Raw genomic sequence first — 26,438 nt, forward strand, 5'->3', positions numbered from 1 at the left:
GTGCTATCACGAGAATGATCCTTATATGTTGGTCTTCTTTGATATGATGTCAGCTACTTCAGTAAGCATACACGCACTTGAAAAAGAAAAAGAAATTTACGTATTTACTTGCTTAATTCTTAGCCTCGGTTTACTTCATATGATATGAAAGAAATAACCGAGTTTTTCATCATATTTACCAATCTCATCAAGATATTTGCAAGAACATTTTTTATTTGATCCAGTCCCATTTGGTAGAGCTCGAACAAAGATTTCACATCCTAACTACTTTTAGTGCATTCTAGAGTTCTAAAATACTATTGCTCTTGTTGATTTTGATTGATATGTAATCAGCTAGTAAACCAATCAAGAAATTTCTAGAAGCTGGTTGTTTGACTTCAAAGTTTGCTTTGTATTTTTTCAGTTTTTTTTTTTAAAAAAAATCTTTTGCTTCTTAATTTTTGCATCTTTTCCTTATTAGTTTTGATCCGATAAACCAAGATAACAAACTTTTGTACTTGTTAAGGTGTGCCACTCGTTCTCTGTACAATTTCTTCCCTTTAATCTTTATCCAAAAAATACACACCCACACGCAGAATATACTTGGTGACAATGCACAAAGCAGTTAAAAACAAAGCATAATTAAAAACATGTCCTTTAATTGACTGTGACACTGAGACACATCATTCTACATGACATGGCAAATCCTCAGTAGGCTGACCATACAGCAGTGCTAATACATACAAGACATGGGCTTAACCTGTTTGGGAATGTGGCCGACCGCATGGTAGGCCGCACCCAAAGCATTAAAAGCATCAAAATGATTCTTTGGATCATCAAACTTCAGAACAGTATCTACGCAGAAGTTGTGCGTCCTGATTCAATTCATTCTTGCAGCAAAGAATATCTATTGGCAAGCTGTTAAGCACGTTGTAAGCATCGAAAAGATGTCTGCTTGGATTTTAGCTTCAATATTGCAATTTGCAATAAATTAACTCCCATATCATACCTCCCAGCAAAAAGATCTGGTTTTTTATATGAAGCCTCAGAACAAGCATGGAGGCACATCTGAGGTAGCCCATCCAATGTACTACGGGAGGGATACCCCAAAAAGGCTACGAAATAAGAACTTCCTATTAGGAGGTGATTCTTTTACAAAAGTATCAAACCACAGATTTTTCCAGCAGGTTGTTCTAATTTGATTGTACTGAAAAAGAAGTTTACTGTTCAATCCCTCAAATTTCTCCTCTCTCTTGGCTTCCGAATTTTCTTTTTCAGTACCATAGCAAGATCTACTGGGAGTCCCTGCTTCCATGCTTATGTTGTTTAGAATATTTTTTGCTGCTTTTCTTTTCTCGAGAGGACCTTTTCTTTCTTCCTTTTGACTTAGAACGGTATCGGTCTCGATGATCGTTAGATGAATCACTATACGAGTCACTAGTACTGTCCCGATGTCGCCTAGACCGTTTCCTACTCCTTTCATCTTCTGATGATGTACTGCTCCTTTTTCTATGGACACTACGAGGCAATTTAGCTTTCTTCTTATCTTCTTGGGCTATCTTTCCTGAATAAACTTTGTCAGATTTGTCTTCAGATGGCCTAGGCTGTTCATCCTTTCGGGACTCACCCTTTTTAGCGGTCTTTTCATCATTAGCCACCCTTTCTTCTTGGGAAACACCGTGGGCAATAGGAATGGAAAATGATTTTTCTTCAACTGACGGGATATTATCATTACCAGCATTGGCAATTGCAGATTCTTTTTGATGAGAAGACCTGGCAATATTTGTTGAGTAAGGTGGATTAGGAGGGACCTCTAATCCCAGTTCTCTCCCCAGTGATTCTAGAAAGTCACCAGCCATCAAGCGATTTAATGTTGAGTGAGCCACCTCAATCTTCTTTTCTGGATCCTCCTTTGCGTTGAAATTTGAGGCTTCCATCTCATCATCAGAATCATCAGAGAAAATAGCCTGCACCAAAAATGAACGTTATTGCCAGAAAAAAGTGCAGCACATCCTCTTGAGCGTGCTCGTCAATGAAAGAACATCTGAATTGGCTGCTGGTGTAAGATTGTCAGGAAAACACGAGCAAGCACATTAATACAAGTATCCACACAAATGCAGGTCTCAATCACAATAATTGGCAAGTTCAATGTATGCCAATTCAAGTATTCTGTGAAAGCATATACTCAACAAAGAGCAGGAAAAAAAGACCAGAAGTTTATTTTGACGAAAGAACTAAAATCTTTAACATTACCTCTACATGATGGGGGCACATTTTCCTGATTGTCAGCATATTATGCTCACAGTATGAACATAATACTATGAAAAGTGCTCAAACACATTTTTTTTTCTTATCTTGGTTGACTCATTTATGATAATCAGTCAATAATTATGGGTTACAGGGTAAAGTGAAGGCTTTTATCCTGCTTTCTTATTAGATGGATGAACATCTAAGGATGAAAAACAGGTCTACAGATACAGCATGTATAGAGTAAAGTTGAGATGGGCAAATTGAACACAATATCAATATACAGAGCTTAAATAGAAGACAATATTAAGAGCTATATGAGATGCTTTGCGCACAAGCAAGGAACTGGGACATAATGAAGGCCCTATGAAGACAAGGAAAACGACTCCCATACACTTGGATGCAGATGCTTGGGGAAGAGAGAAATGAAATGATAATTTTTAGCACATTTGAAATATTTAGGTCAAAGTTGCAAGTCAAGCAGAGAAGAGAAATGCATGCTGTAGAGTGTTCAGTGAATAGTAATTTGGATTGCAAATGTATTCCATTTTCAAGTCCCAGTGACAAGTGCTCCACACAGCTAAAAAGGACTACCATGCACGTATCCATTCCTGATGCAAAACCTTGAGCATGTCAACAGACATAAGGAAGTATAATTCAGCAGAAAAACTATACCTTATAGAGGTCAACTGGCCTCTCCACATTTTCAACTTGAACCTCGGGTTCAGTTTCCCTATCAACTACATCTTTGCTTACTTCTTGAGGTGAAAATTGAAGAGCCAAAGGTTGATTTCTATCTGCACTAAAAGCTTCCTCCATTTTCATTGCTTTTAAATCTGATGTAACTATTAGAGAATCCATCTTGCTTCTCATCCGTGGAGGTGGCGGCGGCTGTAAATAGAAATACAATACCTCCTCAGTTAATGCACAGTTGTGAAAAAAAAAAAAAATTCCCCAGTCTGACAGCTTCAATAACCAAACCACGCATTTTGGACTAAATATGGATCTACCATGAAAAAAAAAGCTTGCTAATAAATAGGATCCAATGCCGAGGCAGAGAAAGGAAAATGACTTGCACCTAGTGAATGGAAAGCTAAAATTGCTCTCACCACCCAAACTACACTATGCCAACCCACCAAAAAAGGGTAAAATTCCAGCCAAAAAAAAAAAGATAATCAATAAACAAAGAACAAGAGAACTTTGAAAAAAATTTATAGTTGTTTATATCATGTTCCTAGCCCTTCAAACGAATCATAATATCTAAAACAAGGAAAAAAAATTGCTCATTACTCAATTACAATGCCATCAAAGTAGGGTGTCATGGAAAGGGAAATCGAACAATCCCCTTCAGCATTTTAGTTGATTACATCATGTTCCTAGCCCTTAAAACAAATCATAATATCTAAAACAAGAAGAAAAAAAATTTCATTACTCAGTTACAATGCTATCAAAGTAGGGTCATCAAAAGGGGAATCCAACGATCCACTTCAGCATTTTCACAAAAAGTTACTTCTCTCACGCTCGCAACATTCTTAGCTGCAAGCCCAACCCTTTAATCATTGAACTAAACAAGGCACTTATCCAGAACATGTAAGAAAATGGTTGAGAATGTAATGGTAACATAAGACTGTTATCCAAAGAGGCCTGCTTTATTGTGCTACACAAACAAGCATGTTAACGATATTTCTTTTCTAAATTTGAGTCGATGAAATTGAAGATCCAAATTTGCATTTGCATTTTAACATTTAAGGATTAAATACATGAATTGCCCACCAGAAAGCCAGCATGTAAGATTACCTTCCCCATAGAAGGGTCAATTAGATCAAAGCGCTTGCACAGGACAGATGAAGGACGCCATTGAAATTCTTCCCTTCTGGGGTAAATTTTCTTAGTTGCTAAATCTTCATCCGGAGTATCTTTACCTTGCTGTTCCAGAAACTTTTAGTTTAGACAAATTGTCCAAAGCAGTTACCTCATATACTAAAATTATTGCACTTGAAATACACCTGTAGTCCACCAAGAGTGAATTGCATCCCTCCACTGGCAGGAAACGCCATGAGCTGCTGACTAAGTTTGTTTTCCTTGTTGAGTTTCCCTTTTTCTATTGCCTCAGCTGCAGCCTCAAAATCTAATCTCTCGCGTGCACGAGCTGCTTCCGACATATTGCTAGCTCCAGCAGAAGCTGTCGAGCGAATCCCTCCTTGGTATTTTTCCTTGAGAAACTGCTCAAATCTTTCTTGCTTTCCAGGATCATCTTGGAATGGTTTTGCTACTTCTGGGAACTCACTCTTAAAAAGGACAGTAATTAAGAAACATGAAAACAAAAGGAGGAAAAGGAAAAAAAAAATCTCTACTCAATTGTAGAAATAGCCTACTTCATCAAAGCAAAGTATTGATCCAAAGAAATAAGAGTTTACCAATTTATGCTTGCAAGAAACTTTATTACTGTAAAAAGTGTGTGAATTTGAAAAAAGGAATGCAAATGCAGAAGAAATTAAACCACTTACAGAAGATTCAGGCTTTGTAAATGTATCTGAAAGATTGAACGGGAGATTGACATTTACAGATGCAATGGATGAACTTAAATCTCTTGAGCTTCTTTCCAAAGGCATTTCCCCTAAAATTTTGCCACGGCTCTCTACAGTCATCTTGTCCACACTTGAAGATAATTTCCCATCCAAAGCGATCTTCTTTTGACCATTACGTTTCTGTTGCTCCTCCCACAACTTTCTTGAATAATAGTCATGACCATTTCCTCCAGTAAGAAAACTAAATAAAGGATTTGATTGATTCTTCTCTCTAGAAAGATCTTCAAATAATTTACCACATCGAGCAACTAAAGTTGCAACCCCCTCAATTAAGACTTTCGAGTTATCATCCTCTGGAGGAGGAACCTCCGGGGGAGGGGGGGAGAGAGTGGCAGGCTTCTTGTCAAATTCAAGAGGACCGGGAAATTTATGGTGCGGCAAAAAATCCTTTGGAATTACTGGAGGATCAAATCTGAAGAAAATTTCAATTTTGAAACACAGAAAAGGGAACACCCAAATAGAAAAGTCAGTGCATGAGATGTCCATTGTTTTCTCCAGTAATACTACTACAACATGGTAAGGATAATTAACTTGATGGTGGTTATGATAACAAAAGTTAACTCAAGTTCAGATTTTCCTTATCCTCAAAATCACTAAATAATATGAAATAGATGTACAAATTTGTATGCCTTATAAACCCATGATTTCCCAATTACCTCTCCAACTGGTAGTCAGAATTCGATGCAACTTTAAAGCCAGGTAGAACACCCTGCTCTTTCCAAACCAATTTTGGCTTATTTTCAGTGTTGGATCTCAAGGGCTCTTCATCTTCTTGGATATATGTATCTTCAATGTCATAAGCTGATCAAGAAGTAGAGTGAATAAAACTAACCTTTGTACCAAAAAAAAATTAAAATAGAAATTGACATCTGATGAGATGAATAACAAGTGAATAAAGAAATGGTGAATTTATGCACGATAATAGAGCCAATCTCTCATGAATGCAGGTAAGCATAATTGGAAAAGTGAACTTGTAAGAATGAATGAAAAAGGAACTTCCAAACTTTCTATTTATGGAGTTAGTAGGAAATAAAACAACACCAGAATTGCACTGTATTATATGTATACCCCAATGCTAAATTGATCAGCAAATAAGGTGAAATAGAAAAATAGACCCCGATATATTTCAAACATAAAAAAAAATAAAAAAAGAAATGAAATTCTTACAAAGCAAAAAAGTCTAAACTTCTTATCAGTGGCACTGTAAAAGATGAAGTAGAAACAATAAAGCAAAACATGAATAACCAAAGAATGAAGGTGTAGATCAGTCCCTAATCCACCACTAGGTAGTTTAATCCTCGTAGCAACTAACATGACAGGCACACAGCAAAGGAGATCCTATTACTCGAATCAAATAATGTATACTAACCAGTGGCATATACATCTTCATCTTCGGCATCATAATCTTCAAGTGCTCCAATGCCAAAACCAGGCGCAGCCCTTCCTGCTGATGGACCAAAAGTAACTATTTAAATCAACCTTCAAAATAAGCAGAGCAAGGAAACCTAAAATAAATAGTTAAAACAGAGGCACAAAGCAAGGAATAGAATTACAAATAAGGACATGAAAAGTGGTTCATCAAAAAACATTTCTTACACTTCAAGCCAAAAAGACTATCTTTGATAGATAAAGCTTGTTTATTCCCAGAACCTCTTTTTCCAGATACACGTGTTCTTTTCTTTTCTGTAAATAATAGAGAAACAAAAAAGGAAAAGAAAACCCCTATAATACAACAGGATTCATAGAAATGAAATCATTAAATATAAACTAGTCTAGTTCAGATACCTCTGAACTCAGGAGCATGCTTGTAGGGATCATACCCTAAACCATGTGTGTCCTCCTTTGGGTTTAGTATATACACCTACAAGACGAGACACGCCATTTTATAAAACTTTGAAAGACTACTCTAACAACAGCTTAGATAAACAAATTATCTTATGGTACATAAATCCAGGATCACTCTTAGAATATAGAAAATCAGATTCTTATTTCTTTTTCATTTCTTCTGCTATCAATGAGGTGAGGGTGCTTAGACGGCAACACAACAGGCAACCCGGGGGGGGGGGGTTCCTGTGAAAATTTCACCTAGAAAGGGAGATGGTACTTGCAGTTTATTGTAACAGAAGAGAAAAGGGAGGATAAAGTACAAATAAGTTCATTTTATTCTATGATATATTTCAAAAGCTAAAAGCCTTCACTCAACTGACCGCCTTTCAGGATTTAACCTTAGAGCAGAGTCCACAAACTTAAAGGAATAACAAAGAAACAATTTGTAAGGATCCAAAGTCAAACAAAGAAAAAATAAAACCAAAATAAAATACAGGATAATACAGGAGAAATCCTCACAGGTGTGCTTTGAGAAGAGGGGAAACCATCATCAATAGGCTGGTGGTCTAAAATGCTTTTGTGGTCTTCCTCACCAGGCTCAGAGTCTTCAGGCTGTGATTTTGCATCATCAGATGAAAATGCTAGGAAAGCTTTTCTTGCTTCTCTACGAGCCTCTAAGTAAAATATAAAGGTTGCAAAAATACAAAACATTAGACCTTACTGCACTGAGCATTAATGATTAATGATGCCAAATTGACTAAAAGCATCCCATAGTTGTTAAGTGACAAGGTCACACAGGGAATAAGATGTGCAGAGAGCATACTGTAAAGTGAATTTGCGTGTGAATCCTTGATTGAGTGACCATGTCTCCATCCCATCTTCAGAAGCAATTTTACACCTAACCAAGAACAGCAAGGTGGATTCAGGATTACTCGATTTGCAATCAGAAGTAATTCTACTGAAAACAGGATTGAAGATGAGCTAAAACTAACCAATAGACTCTGTGGCTGGAAGAACTATTTCATCAGGAGCAGGTCCAGGAACAGCAGAAGGTCTGTAATTGGCAATCCAGAAAGAGAATTTCACACTGCCGTCCACATGAAATTGAAAATGAAGAAAAAAGTACCAAATGGTTGAAATGTCCACATGTATGTGCACGCACGTAAGTAAAATCATCAGATGAGGTAACTACAACAATACACATGAAAACAACAAAATGGAACAAACATTCACTAAATAAACCTACCAAATTATATTTGCAGAAGAAGTAGAAAAAGAAATCTATGAATCCACCTGTTGGAAACTTTCCAAATTTCACAAAATTAGACTGCAGTTCTATTCACAAAGCTTGGAAAAAAATCCTTGAAATGCTATTCATTTGATGAAGTTATTAGCATGAAAAGAGACTAAAATATGTGTGCTCAGAATTCACAATATGCACTAATAGCAGAAACAAACTGAATATCTATTTCAATAAATAATCACCAATAAAAAATAAAAATAAAAACTATCACAAGCACTTAGGAAACCTCTGCTGCTGTTCCTTCTCGGCTTGTTTGCGAGCAATTTCAGCAGCTGTAAACCCAAACGTATCAAACTGGGACGCCGTCCCCAAAGATCGACCTTCCAATTCCTAAAATGCAAACAATAATTATGCTTTCATAATCATTATAAAAAAAAGTCATTAAGGAAATAAATTAAAAATAGCACACAAACGCGTGCAGGCTTACCTCTTTCTCATCTTCGTCTAAGAAGTTGAGCATGCTCTGCTGTTTAAATTCAGCTCTATTTTTCCGAGAAGACGTGAACGACTGAGGAGTCCATCCTACACACAAATTACAAATAAAATTATGTTTTTTTTATATAAAAAAAAAAGCAAGAAAACACTGATTTACCTTCTTTTGAACCAGCTGTATTGTAATAACCAGCTGAGAATCCACCAGTAAATGCTCCATGAAATCTTCTCCTTCCTTCTTCATCTCTAACCTAAATTAAATTAAATTTTAAAATCAATAAATTTATATTTAAAAAAAATACTTAAAAATAAACAAACAAAATGACCTCTTGCTTCCAAGAAGGAAGCGTACGGAGATGGCCGGAAGCTTCAGCGACGGCTTTTTTCTTGCGACTGTTGAGCTCTTCCTCACGCTCTATCGGTGTACCGTAGAAGACGAAATCATCTTCATCTATATCCATGCTTAGGTTGAGGTTAGGTTTTTTGAGAGTGAATTTTCCTGGGATTTGTCGGGGGAGAGAGGAAATACCACCGGCACACGACTACTGGACTGTTCGCTCAAACGTCAACTCGTTTCCGTTTACACGCAACATGTCGTTCTACCAATGTTTTTAACCCGGCCCGATGGTCGACCCGGCCCAAAGCCCAGGTCACGAGTTTTGACCGGGTCCCAGGTCAACCTCAATTTGTTTTACAAATCAAAATAATGGTATTTTGATAAAAAAAAAATTAAAAAAAATAGTCAACTGGTTGCAATCGAGTTTTTGATCTGGTCTTGTCGGGTCAACCGAATCACCGAGTCAGCCGAGTTTTTAACTACCCTTATTTTTTCACAAACCCGGCCCGATTCCAGCCTTGAGTCAGCCGGGCCGAGTTTTAAAATAATGCATTCTACTTGTAAAATCATTGTACTTGGTCTCCTCGAGCTTTTACTAGTAGGGATGTTCATAGATATATTTTGTTGAGTTTTAATAAATAATTATATTTAATTTAACTTTTGATTTTTTATAAATTTAAAACTTAATTTTTTTAGATTTAAATGGGTTAAATATATTTGGCTAATTTTTTTTTTAATGAATAATATTCATATATTAAACTTCAAACATAATAAAATCCAAGAGAGAAGGTGATTAACTTTGTTTAATGTTCTAATGTTTACAAACTATAAAACAATACACTCATTATTCACATTGTTTTCTATATTCTACAAAGTCACAGATCTCTATAATAAATCAGTGCAACTCTAACTTCTATAATGAGTAGAAATAAAAAAAATTATGATGGCCACTGGAGACTTACATGGTCATTAACTTCAGGGCTCGTGGGATTAGTCGAGGTGCGCGCAAGCTGGCCCGGACACCCACGTTAAACTAAAAAAAAAAGAAATAAAAAAGATCAAGGCTCAAACTTAACAAAAGTTTAAGACATTCTCCATTCTTTCTTGTTCTAATATTTGCAAAATAAAAAAGAAGAAAGAGAACTCAATATTATCTCATGAAATTTCATCAAGCTAATCATTCTTTAAGTTTTGTTAAAGCTCTCTAGAATTTAGTTGTTGAAATATACAAATATTGAAATACAAGTTGTCTAGAATTTATAAGGTGTCAAGCTGTCCAAATTTCAATAATTTGAAATATAATAGTATTGAAGTAATTTTCACAACATCAAGAAAAAGAAGAAATCAAAAAACCCTAACCCCTCTCTTATTCTTCTTGTTGTTTCTTGACTCTTGTATATGTATGCTTTTAATGTCAATCTCTTTTTATGTTTCTCTCAATTTCCTAGTCACAAAAAGCTCTCCCTTCCCCTTTTTTTCTTTTATTTAAAGTGGTGGTTCTTCCTTTTTATTTATTTATTATTATTTTATTAACCTCTTACTTTTTTTAAATTCATTTATTCCCTCCTTCTAATTTGCATCTCTCACGTTCAACCCTAATATCTTTTTTTTCCTTAACAATTTTAGTTTTTTTAAAATTATTTTAAGCCTTCCGAACGAACCATGATTTACTTTGCCTTTTTCTCTATATAATAAAAGCTTGGGGTTTTACATTCTCCTCTCCTAACAGAAATTTCATCCCCAAAATTTATTTATTTTTTCTAAGTTATTAAATAAACTTGGATGTTTTCTTTTCATCTCATCTTCTCTCTCCCATGTTTTTTTTCTCAACTTGAGAGTTCCTCCACAACACCCTTACCAAAAGAACTTTCTTGTTTCTTAACTCCTTTTTGTTTTATCCACAATACTTGTCAGCTTCATTTCCACTGTTAAATCCTCTCCAATCTTCATTGAAACTCATGGCAATACCCGTGAGGGATCTACCATAGACTTTTGAAGTAATGACACATGAAACACACTAAGGGTAAGTGATCTTCCCACTTTGTGCGATTTGCTTTTTCAAGATAAGACTCAATTACACAATCATAATATTTTATCAATTCAACCCAATACCTTTGTCACATTTTCAATTCCTCTTGTGATATTAGATACCTCAAGCTTTTATGGTCAGTAAAAATTTATACTAAAGTGCCATACAAATAATGCCTCTAGACCCTTAAAGCACACACTATTGCTACTAGTTCTAGATCATGCATAGGATAATTCACCTCATAAGTTTTTAATTGTCTCGATGCATATGATATGACTTTCTCATGCTGCATTAACACACATCACAAACCCTTTCTTGATGCATCACTACATACCAAAAACCCCTTAGTCGCTGAAGAAAGAGTCAATATTGGGGCAGTTTTAAGCCTTTTCTTTAACTCCTAAAAACTCACTTCACATTCCCCGATCCATTCAAATTCCACTCTTTTCCAAATCAATCGAGTGAGAAGGGAAACAATAGTAAAGAATCTTTCTATAAATCTTTGATAACACTCAGTTAAGCCCAAAAAGCTTTGAATTTCAAAAACAATTATAGTCTTTCCCATTTTAAAAGTGCTTTCACTTTCCTTGGACTTACTAAAATTCCTTCTGTTGAGATAACATGTCCTAAGAAAACTATCTCTTTTAGCCAAAACTCACACTTATTGATTTTGGCATACAACCGGTTTCCCCTTAACACTTGCAGCACTCTTCTTATATATACCTCATGTTTCTCAGGTGAACTTAAATAAATTAGAATATAATCTATAAACACTATTACAAACTTATCCAAAAACAATTTAAATACCTTGTTCATTAGATCCATAAACATTGCAAGTGCATTTGTCAGCCCAAAAAGCATTACTAGGAACTCATAATGACTGTACCGAGTCCTAAACACAGTTTTCTGGACATCCTACTCCTTAATACTTGGTTGATGATACCCAGACCTCAGGTCAATCTTAGAAAATACTATCGCTCCCTTTAGTTGATCAAACAAATCATCTAATTGAGGTAAACGATACCTATTCTTCACAGTTACCCTATTCAATTATTGGTAATTGATACATAATGTAAGGGCGTCATCCTTCTTTTTCATAAGTAATATCGGAGTTCCCTAAGGTGAATTACTTAGGCGAATGAATCCCTTGTCTACCAACTCTTGTAATTGCACTTTTAACTAGACTAACTCAGATGAAGCCATTCTATAAGGTAACTGAGCTATGGGTGTCATCCCTAGTAAAACGAGACACATTTTTTATGTTTCTGGTCTCTGTAATTTTTTTTTTCATTTTTAATCCATGTATTTATAGTATTTTTGTATTTTTTTTTTTTGCAAAATTTCATTTAATTTTATGTTTCACAACCTGAGTTAGTGAGAAGAGAGAGTGAGTTGTCGGACCTCCTCCACACTTTTGTTTTTATATTTTTAGTAACATGGTCCTTTTTCATTATTTTTTTAGTTTAAGTTTATTTTATTTGAAATTAAATAACTAAATATATATTATATATGTTACTTTATTTATTTATTCAAAATATATTTGAGTTATTATTTTTTAAAATGCCATTAAAATTTTAGTTTGTTTTTTTATTAAAATTATAGTTGTCTTTTTTTTAAAAAAAAAAAATAGCAAGCGTTCTTTTAGTACAACCCATCATATTTAGTATTATTTTTTTATAATAAAAATTGGTTACTTTCTATAAGCGTTTATCTTTATTATAATATAATTAAATAAAATATAGTTTTAGAAATGACGTTGCCTCAACCCACTTGTTGACGCATGGAATGAATGTCTCAACCATCTTTTTTAATAATATTTATATTTATTCAATTACTAAGACGCCCTTAATCACTTGTTTATTGCAAAAACCAAAATCATGATGAAAAGACGTAAAAGCACCTGAATATTGGTTCAAAAAAATTTTCTTTTAAGGGCAAATAAGTAATTTAATGTTCTTTGAAAAACCAAAAAACAAAAAAAATCTCCTTGAGGGAAGTTTTTTAAAAAATACTTTTAAGGATGATTAAGTCATTTTACTATGCTGACAAAATGTGAAAAGACCTCCATGTCCCTATTTAATTCGAAAATAACTTTTGGCCATTTGAAAAAGACCGTTATACCCCCAATAAAAGGCTTAATGATTTTTGACAAAACCCAATAATTTTATATTCAAAACCCAATAATTTTGCCACCTATTTTTGTTGTTCAGGTGTGACCATGTGTTGCTCCAATAGGTACTTGAGGCTACATTGATCTGTTTGAATATAAAATTTTTGACCCAGCAAGTATGAACACCAAGTTCGTATGGCTTCAATGATAGATAACATCTCCTTAGCGTATATAGACCAAGACAACTTAGAAGTTCCCAAAGCCTGACTCATGAAAGCAATAGGCCTACTTTGTTGAGTTAAAACCGCCTGAATACCAATATGTAACCCATGTATTGCAATTGTTGTTCACCAAAGACACATTTGCTAATTTTGACAAAAAAAAGCTGATGATGCCTTAAAATTTCAATAACTTTCTAAACATGTTCAAGATGCATAGTTTAATTGGGGCTATAGATTAAAATGTCATAAAAAAACTAACACAAATTTACAAAGATAAGGATGAAAAATAGATTTCATAATTGCCTGAAAAGTAAAAGGAGTATTGCAAAGGTCAAAAGACATAACTAAATACTCATAATGACCATTATGGGTACAAAAATTAGTTTTAAGAATATCTAGTAGGTGCACTCATACCTGATGATAGCTAGCCCTTAAGTCCAATTTTGTAAAATAAGATGCCCCGTAAAATTCATCTAACATGTCATTTACTGTAGGAATGGAAAACCAATATTTTATTATAATAGTATTAAGGGTTTGATAATCAGCACAAAAGTGCCATGTAACATCTTTCTTTTTAACTAAAAGAACATGTGAAGAAAAATGACTGGTAATTAGACGAATAAACCTTAATTTTAACATGTTTTGAACTTGCTTTTCAATTTAAGCTTTTTGAAAATAGACATACCTGTAGGGTCGATATTGACTAGTTCAATCCCTTCTTTAAGAGGTATACAATGCTCAACCTTTTTAGTTGGTGGTAATTTTGTAAGCTCCTGAAAAATGTCAGTATAATTTTCCAATAGTTGTTACATGTCCATGTGATTTTCTTGTTGTGGCACTTCCTCAAGCAAGCGAATACAGATTGCAAACATGGAGTTCCCTTGCCTTGATTTTTTTGCTACAACTTTTAATGATGTGGATTAAATATAATTGACATTTGTGCCTTATAGCGTCCTCACTTGATTCTCCCATATAAACCCCATTATCATTGTCTTCCAATTGCAAACCACTGAGCCTAATTGTTCCAACCATTATACTCCAAATACCAAATCCAATTTAGTTAGAAACGACAAATAAAGGGTAAAAGAAAAGTAAATACCCTGGAGCATGATGTGCACATGCTCAAACCTCTCTTGGCAGTGCAATTTATTCCAATTGGTAACTCGCACAGTAAATGGTTTGGTAGAAACCACGTGTAAATGAAGTGAATTGGCCATTTTATCACCAATAAAATCATTAGTCGATTCATTATCAATAAGCACCACAAATTCATGTTGCCCGACTTTGGATGTGACAATCATGGTCTTAGGAGTCAACCATCCAGTCAAGGCATGCAAGAAGATCTCGGGTTCATGTTGGAGCTTAGGTATGTTCTCCTCTAATAGTTCATCAATAACCTTTTCACATTTAATATTACTGGTGCTGGTACTCCTTTCAAGCAACAAGAGTTGTGGCCTTTTGCACTTATGACCCACAATAAATTTGTCATCACAATTAAAGCACAAACTTTGAGCTTTTTTTTTTCTCATGCCAAATGCTTCACCGAGGATACTGCATTGGATCTTGTTAGAATGGGTAAAGTAAATTGAGATTGATTGATCAATGGTGGTTGTGTAAATTTTTGTTGTCATTGGAGCTAGTTATCTCACATGTGCGCCAAACTAATAACTTCCTTTAATGATCGTGGCTTAAACATTCTGATGCCCTCGACTATAATGGGCTTGAGACCTCCCATAAATATTTCTACCAGTGCTTTTGTGTCCACCCATGCACTCGATTGCCAAACCTCTCATACTCTTTTTGATAATCTCGCAAAAAGCCCACTTGTCTAACCCGAGAAAGTGCCTCGTCGAAATCCTTGCATTCTGTGGGTCCGAATTGAGCCTACAATTCCTCTTCAAAAATTTCTCATGTCACTGCTCGTCCTTCCTCCTTGTATGCATAATATAACCATTGCCATCACTGATTGGCTTCACCCTTGAGATGGAATGATGCTAACAAAACTTTTTGTGCGTCGGTGGTGCCTTGGAACTCGAAGAATTGGTCCACGTGGTTGAACCATTCAGTTGGTTCGTCGTCAGAGAACCATGGAAATTTGAGCTTAGCCATCTTGGATGAAAACACTTGTCACCCCTGGTCCATTTCTTCTTTAATGGTGCGAGAAGGAACATCGCGTTCATTGTTGTTGTGGGTAGAACCTTTCTTGTTTGAGAACAAGGCTTCAGATGGTTGGTTGATCATCTTTTTCAATTAATGTATTTTATTAGTAACTCCCAACTCTATCCTATTCATGCCATCTTGCAGTCCACCCAGACCTACCTTTAAGTTTTCGATACACTCTTTGTTAGTTGCCATTGTCCCAGGCTCTAATACCACTGATGAGGTCTTTATCAAAACTTGTATACTCTATTTTTACATCTTGTACTCAACCCATATACTTGGGATTTTTCTTTATTGTTCAATCATATCTTCGTGGCCTATCACTAATTAAGAGATAATACATATTTAATAAGCTAAATCATTTTTGGTCACGTGCAAAAAAACATCATTCTTCTTTTTTATTTTTATTTTTTTACCTTGTTTACATAAAAATAAATAAATATGCAAAGCATTGGTGTGCGATTTCATTTATTCAATATATCTTTATTTTCTATTTTTATTGCTTTCTTTTACGACTTTATCTAATGCTTTCTTTAAATCTCAACACTTTTATTTTATTTCTTTTTTAAACACTTTATTTTCCTTCTTTGAAAACCTGTAACTTTTGTAATATTCAAGGTTTGGAATTTCCGAACTCCGAGGCTAATATCTATTTTTAAGTAGGATTTAATTTCTATTTATAGTTTATTGGATGGAAAAAATGAAACATAGAATTATATATCAAGGTCAACATATCACAAAAAAATAGAAATATAAATCGAAAAAAAAAAGAAGAGAGACTACGTAAGTACTAGGCACGTTTTGTTGAGGCTGGCTTGACCCAAGCCCCTTTTTTCAATGGGGTCGACTCGCCAGGCTCGCGTTAAATTATACGTGTGATCGAACCAAAACGCGCGTTTAAAGAGAGAGGAACAGTAGTTTTCAGGGTTGAGCAAATCGTGTGCGAGCAGGACCTGGAAGTCTTATCGTGAAGAAGAGAGAAACAAACACCAAAATCAAATCATGACCTTAGTTGATAAATCCATCATATATCAACAACAACAGCAGCAGCAGCAGCCATGCCTCCTTTCCTCCTCTTGATCTCTCATTCCACCAATACAGCAATAACACGCACTTGCAAATACGGTTCTGAATCGGTTGACTCGGTCTCTGCGCTGGTAGATTCACGCTATTTTATCTCCGTGTTTTGACTCTGTGAGTTTACTCTCTCGATTCATTGATTGATTAATATGGTTGTAGATCTGTGTGTTTATATATCTGTTTGGCTTTTTCTTTAGGGTTTGAACGATTTGACGATGGAACCGATGGATATAGTTGGTAAATCCAAGGAGGATGCTTCGCTTCCTAAAGGTAATAAAAAAATGGTAAATATAAGATTTAATTTTTGCGTATTTTAATTGTAAGTTGTTTGTTCAGTTTTATTTATATTATATTTTTTCTTCTCTTGGCTTGTTATTTTATTAATTTTGTGATGTTGCAAGTTTGATTTTTTTTTTAATTTTTAGATTGAATTTTTGAATCGTTAATCTTCGGTTCCTTCTGAGAGATTATCGAATTTACGAGTTAAGAGTTTAAGAATTATAGTTATGAGTTAGGGTTTTGACATCTGTGACTATATTCGCAGCAAATTGCAACAGCGATGCATATTGAAGGGTTTTGGGACAAGTAGGAATAGCAATGACCTGGTGTTGTTGTGTTTTGTAGTCATTTAGGCGTTTCTCTGTGTGATATCTGTTTGGTGTTGTGTTTGTAACTTCTAAACGCTTTTGGTTGAGGGCTTGTGACTTCGTAGTCCTAGAAATGGTGATGAATGGTCAATAAATGGTCTATTCTTGTGAGGTTAGGTTTGTGGGGTTTGATCAATATGATGCAGTTATGATCAAGCTAGAACTAATGAGGTCCACATTAACTTGTTCTGATCATTGTTCAATTGAACTGGACAAATAGCAGAAACACTATACATAATCATGGATGTTGGTGTGCACACCTGTGTGAGAGTTTGGAGTTATACTTGATTTTGAGTCGGCTCTGATGCTTAAACTATGTAGCTGAAAATTACTTCATATCGTGTTTTATTTGACTGTTTTTCTGATGCTAGTTATGGATATTTTTTCCAGCAACCATGACCAAAATTATTAAAGAGATGTTACCCCCAGATGTTCGTGTTGCCAGAGATACTCAAGATCTTTTAATTGAGTGCTGTGTAGGTGAGACTAATGTAATTTTGTGGCTTTTGTCTAACTTGATTTTTTTTTTTTTCATATTATTGGCATTGATAGATTATCATTTTTTTCCCATTAATACACCTCTAGGAAAAACATTTCGTTGGAAAAAAAATCATGTATTTGAAGAGCAAATGAGTGTGGTCCTTTAAATAAATCATTTCTGGTCCTTTGTTTTATGAGACTCGTGTCAGTTTGATCAGATGAAATCTAAATGGCCAACCGCTTCAGACCATGTCATTGTCCACTTCACACACCAACCTTATTAAAAAGGACAGAAAGAAAAGGAAGGAAGAAAAGGAAAAGGAAAGAAAAGAAAAGGGAACATGAATAGAAAGAGAGGCAGGACCTCTGGAGCTAAAGATCCAAAGCCAATGAGAATTCTGAAGCAAGCTTCATTTATGAATTACTTATTCTTAGCCTAAGATAAAATACTAAATGATAATATTTTTAAATTTCAATTTTGGCCTTTTGATTTTGCTACAGTCATTTCCACATGACATTTTCCAAAGACGTACCTTTATCAATTGATTGTTTGGAGCTGTTGCAACAAAGCAAATACCTTAACAAAAGCTTAGTGGTCCATTCCAAAAAATTAAAAATGTTCTCATTTGGGGGATTGTTTTTTTTTTTTTGTTTTCTTCTAAAATAATTTATCTTTCATATGCATGTTTGCAGCTACAACATGCCTTCAAAAACCATTTCATGGCTAGAATTTTTTATTCCAAGATGTGGTTCACTAGATGGTATTGGAAATCTCTCAAAGAAACCCTATGAAAAGTTTCTTTTAAGCTTCCACTAATCAAAATGCTTGCTGGATTGACATTGGTTGGAATATTTAGAGGCTGTTTTTTATTTTGGAAATGACTGTTAATATGTGTAAGTTTCTGACTTTTTGGAACCTACCTTTCAAAGATGAAAACAACTTCCCATTACTAGGCTGTAAGGTATGATCCTTAATAATAAGCCGAAAGATATAAATTAAGTTATAATATTGAACAACAGCTTTGTATCTTGCCCTTACTTTTTATAGGATAACCTTTCAGGAAACTGTTGCTAAGACTGGCCTACTTAAATTCTTAAGTTGCAATATCATTTAGAAGTCGTCTGTGGCACCATTTCTTTTGATGATAGCATGTCCAAGAGAAAAACAAAAACTGTTTTCCTATGTGATGTGTTAAGCCGCACTCTTTAATTTCCTTAATCCAACTTGTGGTCTGAGATTTTTGAACTTAATATTTGTCAGATGTCCAAATTAGAATATTTTAGATGTAACCAACACAGTATCACATGCAAGTGCCTAATATTTGTTTGGTTATAAGTTTGGCTTTGTTCAATACTATTTAAACCAAGTCATCCATCCACATAAATGTCGAATGTTTTTCATACTTCAGCGATTTCTTTTGGCATCTCTGTTTTTTCTTCTCTCTGATCGCCAAATAGTCTCTACTTTTTAATATGGTTTTGTGATTAGAGTTTTAGCAATTACTGAGGAATGTGTTTCTTTGCAGAATTTATAAACCTTGTATCATCAGAGTCCAATGAAGTATGCAGCAGAGAGGACAAGCGAACAATTGCACCTGAGCATGTACTCAAGGCTTTACAGGTCTTTGACTAATCCAATCTCTCTAGTGTGTGCTTTTGACGCGCATAATTTCTCGTGTCCTCTATATTATTTTATAGAACCTTTTGCATATCAACATATAGTTTTCTCTCTATCTTAACATTCACTGGAAGCAAGATTTTTTGTGCATGCCAATTTAACCTAGGTTTATTTCTTCCAATACTGACACCTGTTTGTACTTTATGCTTTCATGTCTCATGTTGTTTTCAGAATGATTGGTGAAACTTATTTTCCCGCTATCAATTCACATACTGAGAAGTTTCATAGACCTTTTAACCCATGTGATAATCCTTGAGTTACTTTTTAACTCGGAGAAGCTGTTTTGCTGTAAATGCCTTCAACATCAGTCTCTCTCTCTCTGTTTTTTTTTTTTTTGAAGGAAATGTATTTTATAATGGAATTGATTAGCAACCAGCATTTGAAATCCATGTGCCTTCTCAAGATATTCTGGTTGTCATTCTGCAATTTTGATACTAAAGAATGATTGGGTTCAAGGTTTTACAATTGTTATTCGCAAGTACAATCTGATATATGTTCTGATCTACAGGTTCTTGGGTTTGGAGAGTACATTGAGGATGTTTATACAGCATATGAGCAACACAAGCTGGAGACTATGGTAATTTATACCCCCCCCCCCCTCTGCACTTTCATTTTCTGTAAGAAGATTATCTTAAATCAGATCTTTCCACGTGTCAAAGCCATGCAACAAATTAAGATAGTCTAGCCAGTTCACAAGATTATTTTAAATTAGACCTCTCCACATGACAAAGCAATTTATCTGATTAAGATAGTCCAGCCGGTTCAACTTCTGCTTTCTTTTATTTCTTTTTGCCACAATGGATTGGTGTTATGAGCTTTATCGAGCCTTCTTTCCATATATATATATATATATATATATATATATATATATATTGTTTTTTTGAATGTGTAGATTCACTGTTTTAGTTGATTTGGCCACATATAATTGAGCTTTGAAAGCACAAAATGATATTTTATTACAGTCGGGCTTATAAAGCTCAACGTAATTATAGTTTAATAAAATCTTTTTCTTCTTCCAGCATGACTCTTTAAAAGGTGGTGGTAAATGGAGCACTGGAGCGGCGATGACTGAGGAAGAAGCGGCGGCGGCGCAGCAAAGGATGTTTGATGAGGCGCGTGCAAGAATGAATGGTGTGGTCAGTGCCCCCAAGCAGCCAGAGGCTAACCAAAGTTTAGAGAGCTAGCCTTAGGGACTTTAATTTCTTGAACCGTAGGCAAGCATCAATTCTCCCCTTTGCACGACAAGTCTTATCATATACAGTGTACAAAGTCATTGGCAAAGTGCAAGAAGTGACCTCTGTGGACATGCCACTTCGATTTGTACTCTTTGTTTATCTTATGGATCATGTTTATAACTTAAATGTAATTAGTGCAAGTTCGTCCAAATCCCCCCCCTTTCTCAGTACTAGCGACGGTGATTATCATATTTAGTTACAATCAAACTTATTTGTTTGCACTATTCATTTGTGTTTCAATCAATCAATCATGTTGGTCTTTACCTTTACAACTTGTGAAGAGGATCAGCCTCTCATGCTGCTCTCATGATCCAAGGCAGCTGAAATTTCAATCCCAGCCGTTGTGCTCATAGGTAAAACCAATATCTGATACCAATGGGGATGCGCCATGTGGACATTTTGTGGTGAAACCTAAACAAATGGAGGGGCATTTTAGGGGTTCTCTAGGTTTTCGTGTAAATGTATGTCTGTAATTTCTTTCAAGCTAAATTTTTACCATATTTAAGAGGTTTAAACAATAAAAATAAAGCAGGTTTATATTAACCTGAAAACATCTCTCTGCGCCAAACGAAACCAGACAAATGGAAGGGGTATTTTAGAGGTCCCACAAACAATGATGTGTCAGTTCCTAGGTAGGTAAAACGTGGACACTTCACCTGAGTTACTCTTCAGAACCCAACATCTCCCTGGAGCGAGTTTACACTAGAAAACATTGGCGCAGATCATGTCTATGATTGAATAGCACGATGGCTTTGGCTTCGGCTTCGGTTTACTGTGGTTGTTTTTTTTTTTTTTTGGGTTAGTTCTCGCGTCGTCTCACCCTATTTGCTGCTTTTGGATTCCAAGTCAAAAGAGTCAGTCAAGCCAAATCCCTGCCCCCACAAGAAAGTGAAATAACACCCCCATTGTTCCCTCAGATTCCTCTCTTTTTTTATTTTCAAAATCTCTTTCTCATTCCTAGATCAGTTTGGTGGGGGCAGCCTGTGTTTCTTTCGTCAGGATTCTCTTGCACTACAACTATGGGCTAGAAACAAGGAATTCAATGGAAGCCCCACAAATAATAAAAGCTACAAAACCCAGAAAGAATCATCATCCTCCTCCTCCCTCCCCCCCTCTCTCTCAAGCCTCAACTACCTCTGCCTCACCATCTATAAGGACTAACCTTCCCCTTGATTCTGCTTTCACATATTGAAGTCATCAACAACTTATATGGCTAGAACCTCTGAAGATTCCTCCTCCAAGAGACACTTCCACTGGACCAAAAAGGTTGGAAACGAAGATGTTGAAGCTCCAAGCATCAAGTCCTCCTCAAACCCCAACGAACAAGACAAAAATGAAAATGTTAAGAGCCATGTTGCAATGCCAACCCCGAAGAAAAGACTACCAGCAGTAGCAGTTGCTAGGCTCCGATCGGTTCTTGCAGCCCTTGGTAAGAACCGATCAAGCCTTCCAATGGGGCTTGGATCCCGAGTGGTTGGTACCCTTTTTGGATATCGCCGGGGTCATGTCCATTTCGCATTTCAAAGGGATCCCAATTCACCTCCTACTTTCCTTATTGAGCTGGCTACACCAATAAGTGGATTGGTTAGAGAGATGGCATCCGGGTTAGTCAGAATTGCATTGGAATGTGACAAAGAGAAGGAAGATCAAAAGAAAGCTGTGAAATTGCTGGAAGAGCCAATGTGGAGGACTTATTGCAATGGAAAGAGACGTGGTTTTGCCACGAGGAAGGAATGTGGGCATAAAGAGTGGAAGGTACTGAAAGCTGTAGAGCCAATCTCAATGGGTGCAGGTGTTTTGCCAGGGTGTGCAGCAGAGGGTGGAGCTGATGGTGAACTCATGTATATGAGAGCTAAGTTTGAAAGAATTGTGGGGTCTAGAGACTCTGAGGCTTTCTACATGATGAACCCTGATAGCAATGGAGCTCCTGAGCTCAGCATCTACCTGCTTAGAGTCTGAAAGTCCGGTTATTTATATTTCTTTGTATTTTTTCTTCCCTTTTTTTAAGGTTTCCTGGGCAAGAAAATGGAGGTCTAGCTCTCTCAAACTTTTTTTTTTTTGTTTTTTTCCTTTTTCTGTTCGTTATTTCTCCTTGGGAGAAAATGGGAAAGTGAGCTTTACCTGTATTTTGTTAGTTTTAGGTGGAGGGGCAATACATTATAACATGATGGATATGGATAGGTGGGGTAATGATGGTGTATATGTGTAGTTTTTCTTCTCTCTTTTTTAGCAAGTGATGAGACAAGGGGCTAACGCAGCAACCATGGCAGTCTTCTCATTTTGTTTAATTTCTCTCATCAATTATTTCCATCCCATGCTCGTATTGATGTGGAATTTCGAAGGAAGGAACGCTATCAAAAACAACGAGTGTCAAAGAACAGCAGTAGCTAGGATTTTTCAATGCGTCTCCTTACGTGTGAAATTTCATGCTGGCATCAACATTCTGCTACGCTGCTCGTATGCGTTCCCTTTCCACCTTTGAATCGATCTGTTTTACAAATCACAAGCAATTTACCTTTTCTACTCTACATTCGACAATCTTAAGCTCAAGGGAATAGCTGCAGAATACATCTGGATAATCTTTCTTTCTTTGAAAAATGCATTTCTGGTGTGAGTTTAATTTGGAATTTGATTCTCAAACAAGAAACCAGCAAGTCTATATATTATTTCATTTGCTTGCATGTTAAGATACTATATATAACCTTTGCATATAACAAGACTGGTGTTTTTCCTTCTCCCTTCTTGGCAGAGAAGGCATTTCACTGAAGAACTGTATTTTTTTTCTTTCTTTGAGAAGGAGATTTGAGTACATCAATTATAAGCATTTTTCTGTCACAGACAGTTTTTTTTTTTTTTTAAATATCACAGCTATTAAAAAACCACAATTAAAAACTATATATTAAAAAAAATCACAGCAACCGTGATATCTAATTTGCCAAATTTATTTTAAAACTATGCTAATATTTTTTTTAAAAAATTCATTATTCCAATCATTTGTTTTTAGCGCTTACATTCTGTGTGGATTGATTCCAAGAGATTTTATTAAAGCCTAATCATAGAAGTCATCAAAAGCAAAATATAAAAAGAAAAAAAAATCCAATCCCTGACAGTATGATTAGGCCTTTGTCATTTGTTGACTGCTTTTTTCACCTTGCCGCTTTGATTCCTTATGCTTAGGCATATCTAATGGGAGAGATAAAAAAAAATTAAAAATAAATTTTTAATTCCTAAAATAACTCTTTTTTTTAACTTTTCTTCCCTGGAAGAGCAGCTAAAATAACTCTTTTTTTTTTAAAAAAAAGAAAAGTACATGCAGAGAAATCATTCCTAAATATCTATAAAAGAAACCAAAACATTAAAATAAATTATTTAAACATCAATTCAACTTTTTTCAATAGTTTTTCTCGAAAAGCAAAAAATATTGATATTAAATATATTAAAATACAAATAAATTGTTAAAATGATTTCTCCTATTGGAATGTATATAAGAAAAAAAAGAAGAAGCCATATTTACAGTTTTCAAGAAGCTATATCAACCATTTTGCTCTTCCAAATGGCTTCTGCAAGATGCTCTCATACAAGATTTAAAGCTTCACTGTTACATCCTGCATTATTTTGGTTGTTTAACCTGAGGGAAAATACGGTCACCATGAAAAGGTTAGTTTGTAGTCTGTGACACTGTTCCAGTGTCTCCCACGGCCCTCTCTGCAAGTTTCAAGGCTTTATAACATCCTTCTCTCTGCAAAAAAAATAGAAAAGAAAGAAGTAAAAGAGAAGGAAGGGCCATGGGGGGCATGGCAGAGGCTGTGGGTTACAGCTGGGACAAAAACAATCCGTTAAGATTACCTTACACGAATATCAAAGTATGTTTCGCATCATCTACTCATCATTCTTCAAAAGATTCAAAAGTTGTTTGCTATGCACAAAAGCAAGGCCACCGCTGCTTTATGCCATTATAACTCCACTGAATTGCAAAACTTTGGTTTAAAGGTGGCTCGTAAGTTGCTCGAAGCCCACCATTCGGAGTGGCTGCACTGGGTTTATTATTTTGTATTTCTAGACTGTCCCTATAAGTAGGATAAAAGGAGGGGAGGAAATTGATGGTTCTGATTAATGCATTATTATATGCAATAATGCTATAACATCATTAATGCGTTTTCTGAATATTTAGATATGGTATAACACTATTAATTATGCTACAAAAATTGTCCACAGCAAGAGATCGGGCTACTTGTAGGCCACGTCTAGTTTTTGTGAGCTTATTATAGCACGGCTACTTCGCAGTATTTACTACTTAATAGCTAGATAATGGCCTAAAATAAATGGGAATCTGCACTAAAATAAAGGGCAACTAGAGAGGTGTATGTTTGGTATAATGGCGAGCACTGCAAGACTTCCTAGCATCAGCAAGTTTGATCTGCGCAACCTAAAACTGAAACTGCATATCGATGGTTTCCCAGCCAAGAACTAGAAATAGGAGCCCGCATGACCTTCATTATCCAGATTGACAAGATAAATAAATACAAATTCAACAAGTGCCTGCTCTCTCTTTACTGAGGTCGAAAGCATGAATGTACCTGAATACATGTAGGATATTTCAGAATGTCAGTCCAAGTAAGTTGCATAAAGTGAGCTAAGAGATGTGTGTTATCTGCTAAAACTCAAATGTTTTCGAACAGCACCTATGTTGTTAAAGGCAGTTACTTTCCTTCAATTTCCGAGACAAAAAAAATGCAGATTCTTTGGTCCATAGATGCTGGTGACTCACACTTTCATGCATTAAGCAAGTGAAAGGTGGTCACTGAGTGCCATTTTTCTGTTACCTCTTTACTCAATCACCGAGGTCCCAAAAAGAAGTTACTGCCATCCATGAAGAAGCACCTAGCAAAGTACTAATCTGATCTTCAATGGGGACAGATTCAATTAGTTTCCAAAGGTTTCTTGGAAGTAATGACTTTTATGATTTGCTATCTTGAATCCCAAAACGTGGCAGTAAATATTTCGTAGGTGTGTAAGCTTAGTTTCCGCCGGTTAAAATATCACCCATAGATTTATTGAAGAAATTGTGTTGTTGGATGGTGTCATGTCGGTGATTTCATATCTGTTGGTAAATTCATAGTTAATTTAAACATGGATGAATAGGCTAACAAAATATTATTACCGATGAAATTTTTTTATCATTTTATCAATCAGTAAAATTTTACATTCATAAATATTTATTTATTTGACCTATTTATTGTGACCCATCTATTCATGTTACATTCTCATATAAAATTCCTCCCACAGTTTTCATATCATTTTTCATATTCATGCCTTTAGTCACCGTCCACGTGGTCAACTAAGTAATATATTTAATAACCTTAGTCTCATTTACGTACGGACTAGGTAACAATTACATAACCTTGATCTTATTTACATGACTGGCTAACTAGTCAATTTCATAACCTTAGTCCTCATTCAAAGGTTAGTTATAAAATCAACAATCTTTTAGTTTCCATGATCCTCGACCAACTAAGTCTATAATCCCCATCACAAGAGCCAACTATGTAATAATATAATCACTAACACCTTAGTTGTCATCCCCAAACAACTAAGTTCATAAACATCATCACAAGGGCTGACTATGAAATCAATACTTTCTTGGTTGTCATTCTCGGCCAACTAAGCCCATAATCCCCATCAAAAGGGTTAACTATGTATCTTTATAAAATTCATTGTTAGGGTCTAATTCAAATTCACACATTTCTCTATGATATTGCAATCATTTATAATTTATTGGTGGGTATCCATTGTTATAGTTGGTTACAAATTACATATTCATTATCTACAAGTAAGGTTCCTTTGCAAATTCCCCCTATAATTCTTCTTCCTTCTTCAAATTTCTTGTTTCTCTCTGTCTAGAACTCTAAACTACCAACTTGTTTTCTCTCCTAAATCCCCTTTTTTATTAGTTTCTTTCCATTAAAAATCACTCCCACACTCTCCAAATCTCATTATTTAGAGAGAATAATATGAATTTTTGAAAAAAGCAGGAAGAGAATGAAACTTTCTCTTTTGTCCGTGGTTGTCGACCATTTATTTATAG

General features: G+C 35.3%; 3 protein-coding genes across 6 annotated transcripts; 2 read left to right on the forward strand and 1 right to left on the reverse strand.

Moving 5' to 3' along the window:
* Positions 1 to 939: 939 nt before the first annotated feature.
* Positions 940 to 8,973, reverse strand: LOC7490080 (G patch domain-containing protein TGH). 3 transcript variants are annotated; one of them, XM_002318522.4, is made up of 16 exons: positions 8,703 to 8,973; positions 8,537 to 8,627; positions 8,372 to 8,466; positions 8,171 to 8,274; positions 7,634 to 7,695; positions 7,465 to 7,539; positions 7,161 to 7,315; positions 6,600 to 6,675; positions 6,411 to 6,497; positions 6,184 to 6,261; positions 5,471 to 5,615; positions 4,734 to 5,226; positions 4,233 to 4,514; positions 4,024 to 4,152; positions 2,902 to 3,117; positions 940 to 1,946 (listed from the first exon to the last, which is right to left on the reverse strand). In XM_002318522.4, exons 1-16 carry the CDS (start codon positions 8,835 to 8,837, stop codon positions 1,272 to 1,274), a joined length of 2,898 nt encoding a protein of 965 aa, XP_002318558.1. In that variant the 5' UTR covers positions 8,838 to 8,973; the 3' UTR covers positions 940 to 1,271. The 3 variants fall into 3 exon arrangements, with proteins under 3 accessions (XP_002318558.1, XP_024438149.1, XP_024438150.1); XM_024582381.2 differs by having other exon boundaries at positions 8,537 to 8,622; positions 8,703 to 8,850; XM_024582382.2 differs by lacking the exons at positions 8,171 to 8,274; positions 8,372 to 8,466; positions 8,537 to 8,627; positions 8,703 to 8,973 and adding an exon at positions 7,888 to 8,153.
* Positions 8,974 to 16,126: 7,153 nt separating this feature from the next.
* On the forward strand, positions 16,127 to 20,616 carry LOC7490081 (protein Dr1 homolog). 2 transcript variants are annotated; one of them, XM_002317885.4, is made up of 6 exons: positions 16,133 to 16,427; positions 16,511 to 16,583; positions 17,351 to 17,440; positions 18,967 to 19,061; positions 19,627 to 19,695; positions 20,138 to 20,616. In XM_002317885.4, the coding sequence occupies exons 2-6, from the start codon at positions 16,529 to 16,531 to the stop codon at positions 20,300 to 20,302; spliced, it is 474 nt and encodes a 157-aa protein (XP_002317921.1). In that variant the 5' UTR covers positions 16,133 to 16,427; positions 16,511 to 16,528; the 3' UTR covers positions 20,303 to 20,616. The 2 variants fall into 2 exon arrangements, with proteins under 2 accessions (XP_024438577.1, XP_002317921.1); XM_024582809.2 differs by lacking the exon at positions 17,351 to 17,440 and having other exon boundaries at positions 16,127 to 16,427.
* Positions 20,617 to 21,200: 584 nt separating this feature from the next.
* LOC7487080 (protein MIZU-KUSSEI 1) lies at positions 21,201 to 22,641 on the forward strand. The gene has a single exon (XM_002317886.4). It carries the CDS (start codon positions 21,563 to 21,565, stop codon positions 22,310 to 22,312), a length of 750 nt encoding a protein of 249 aa, XP_002317922.1. The 5' UTR covers positions 21,201 to 21,562; the 3' UTR covers positions 22,313 to 22,641.
* Positions 22,642 to 26,438: the final 3,797 nt, after the last annotated feature.

This window comes from Populus trichocarpa, chromosome 12, assembly GCF_000002775.5.
Source record: "Populus trichocarpa isolate Nisqually-1 chromosome 12, P.trichocarpa_v4.1, whole genome shotgun sequence".
Taxonomy (NCBI): domain Eukaryota; kingdom Viridiplantae; phylum Streptophyta; class Magnoliopsida; order Malpighiales; family Salicaceae; genus Populus; species Populus trichocarpa.

Bases quoted from the DNA above. Each gene is read 5' to 3' on its own strand.
- LOC7490080 (XM_002318522.4), bottom strand. From the start codon at position 8,837: ATGGATATAGATGAAGATGATTTCGTCTTCTACGGTACACCGATAGAG. The intron at 8,467-8,536 runs GTAAATCAGTGT...ATTTGTGTGTAG, and splicing joins TACAGCTGGTTCAAAAGAAG to GATGGACTCCTCAGTCGTTC. The intron at 3,118-4,023 runs GTAATCTTACAT...TTCTATTTACAG, and splicing joins TTGACCCTTCTATGGGGAAG to CCGCCGCCACCTCCACGGAT.
- LOC7490081 (XM_002317885.4), top strand. From the start codon at position 16,529: ATGGAACCGATGGATATAGTTGGTAAATCCAAGGAGGATGCTTCGCTT. The intron at 17,441-18,966 runs GTGAGACTAATG...GTTTCTTTGCAG, and splicing joins TTTAATTGAGTGCTGTGTAG to AATTTATAAACCTTGTATCA. The intron at 19,696-20,137 runs GTAATTTATACC...TTCTTCTTCCAG, and splicing joins AACACAAGCTGGAGACTATG to CATGACTCTTTAAAAGGTGG.
- LOC7487080 (XM_002317886.4), top strand. From the start codon at position 21,563: ATGGCTAGAACCTCTGAAGATTCCTCCTCCAAGAGACACTTCCACTGG.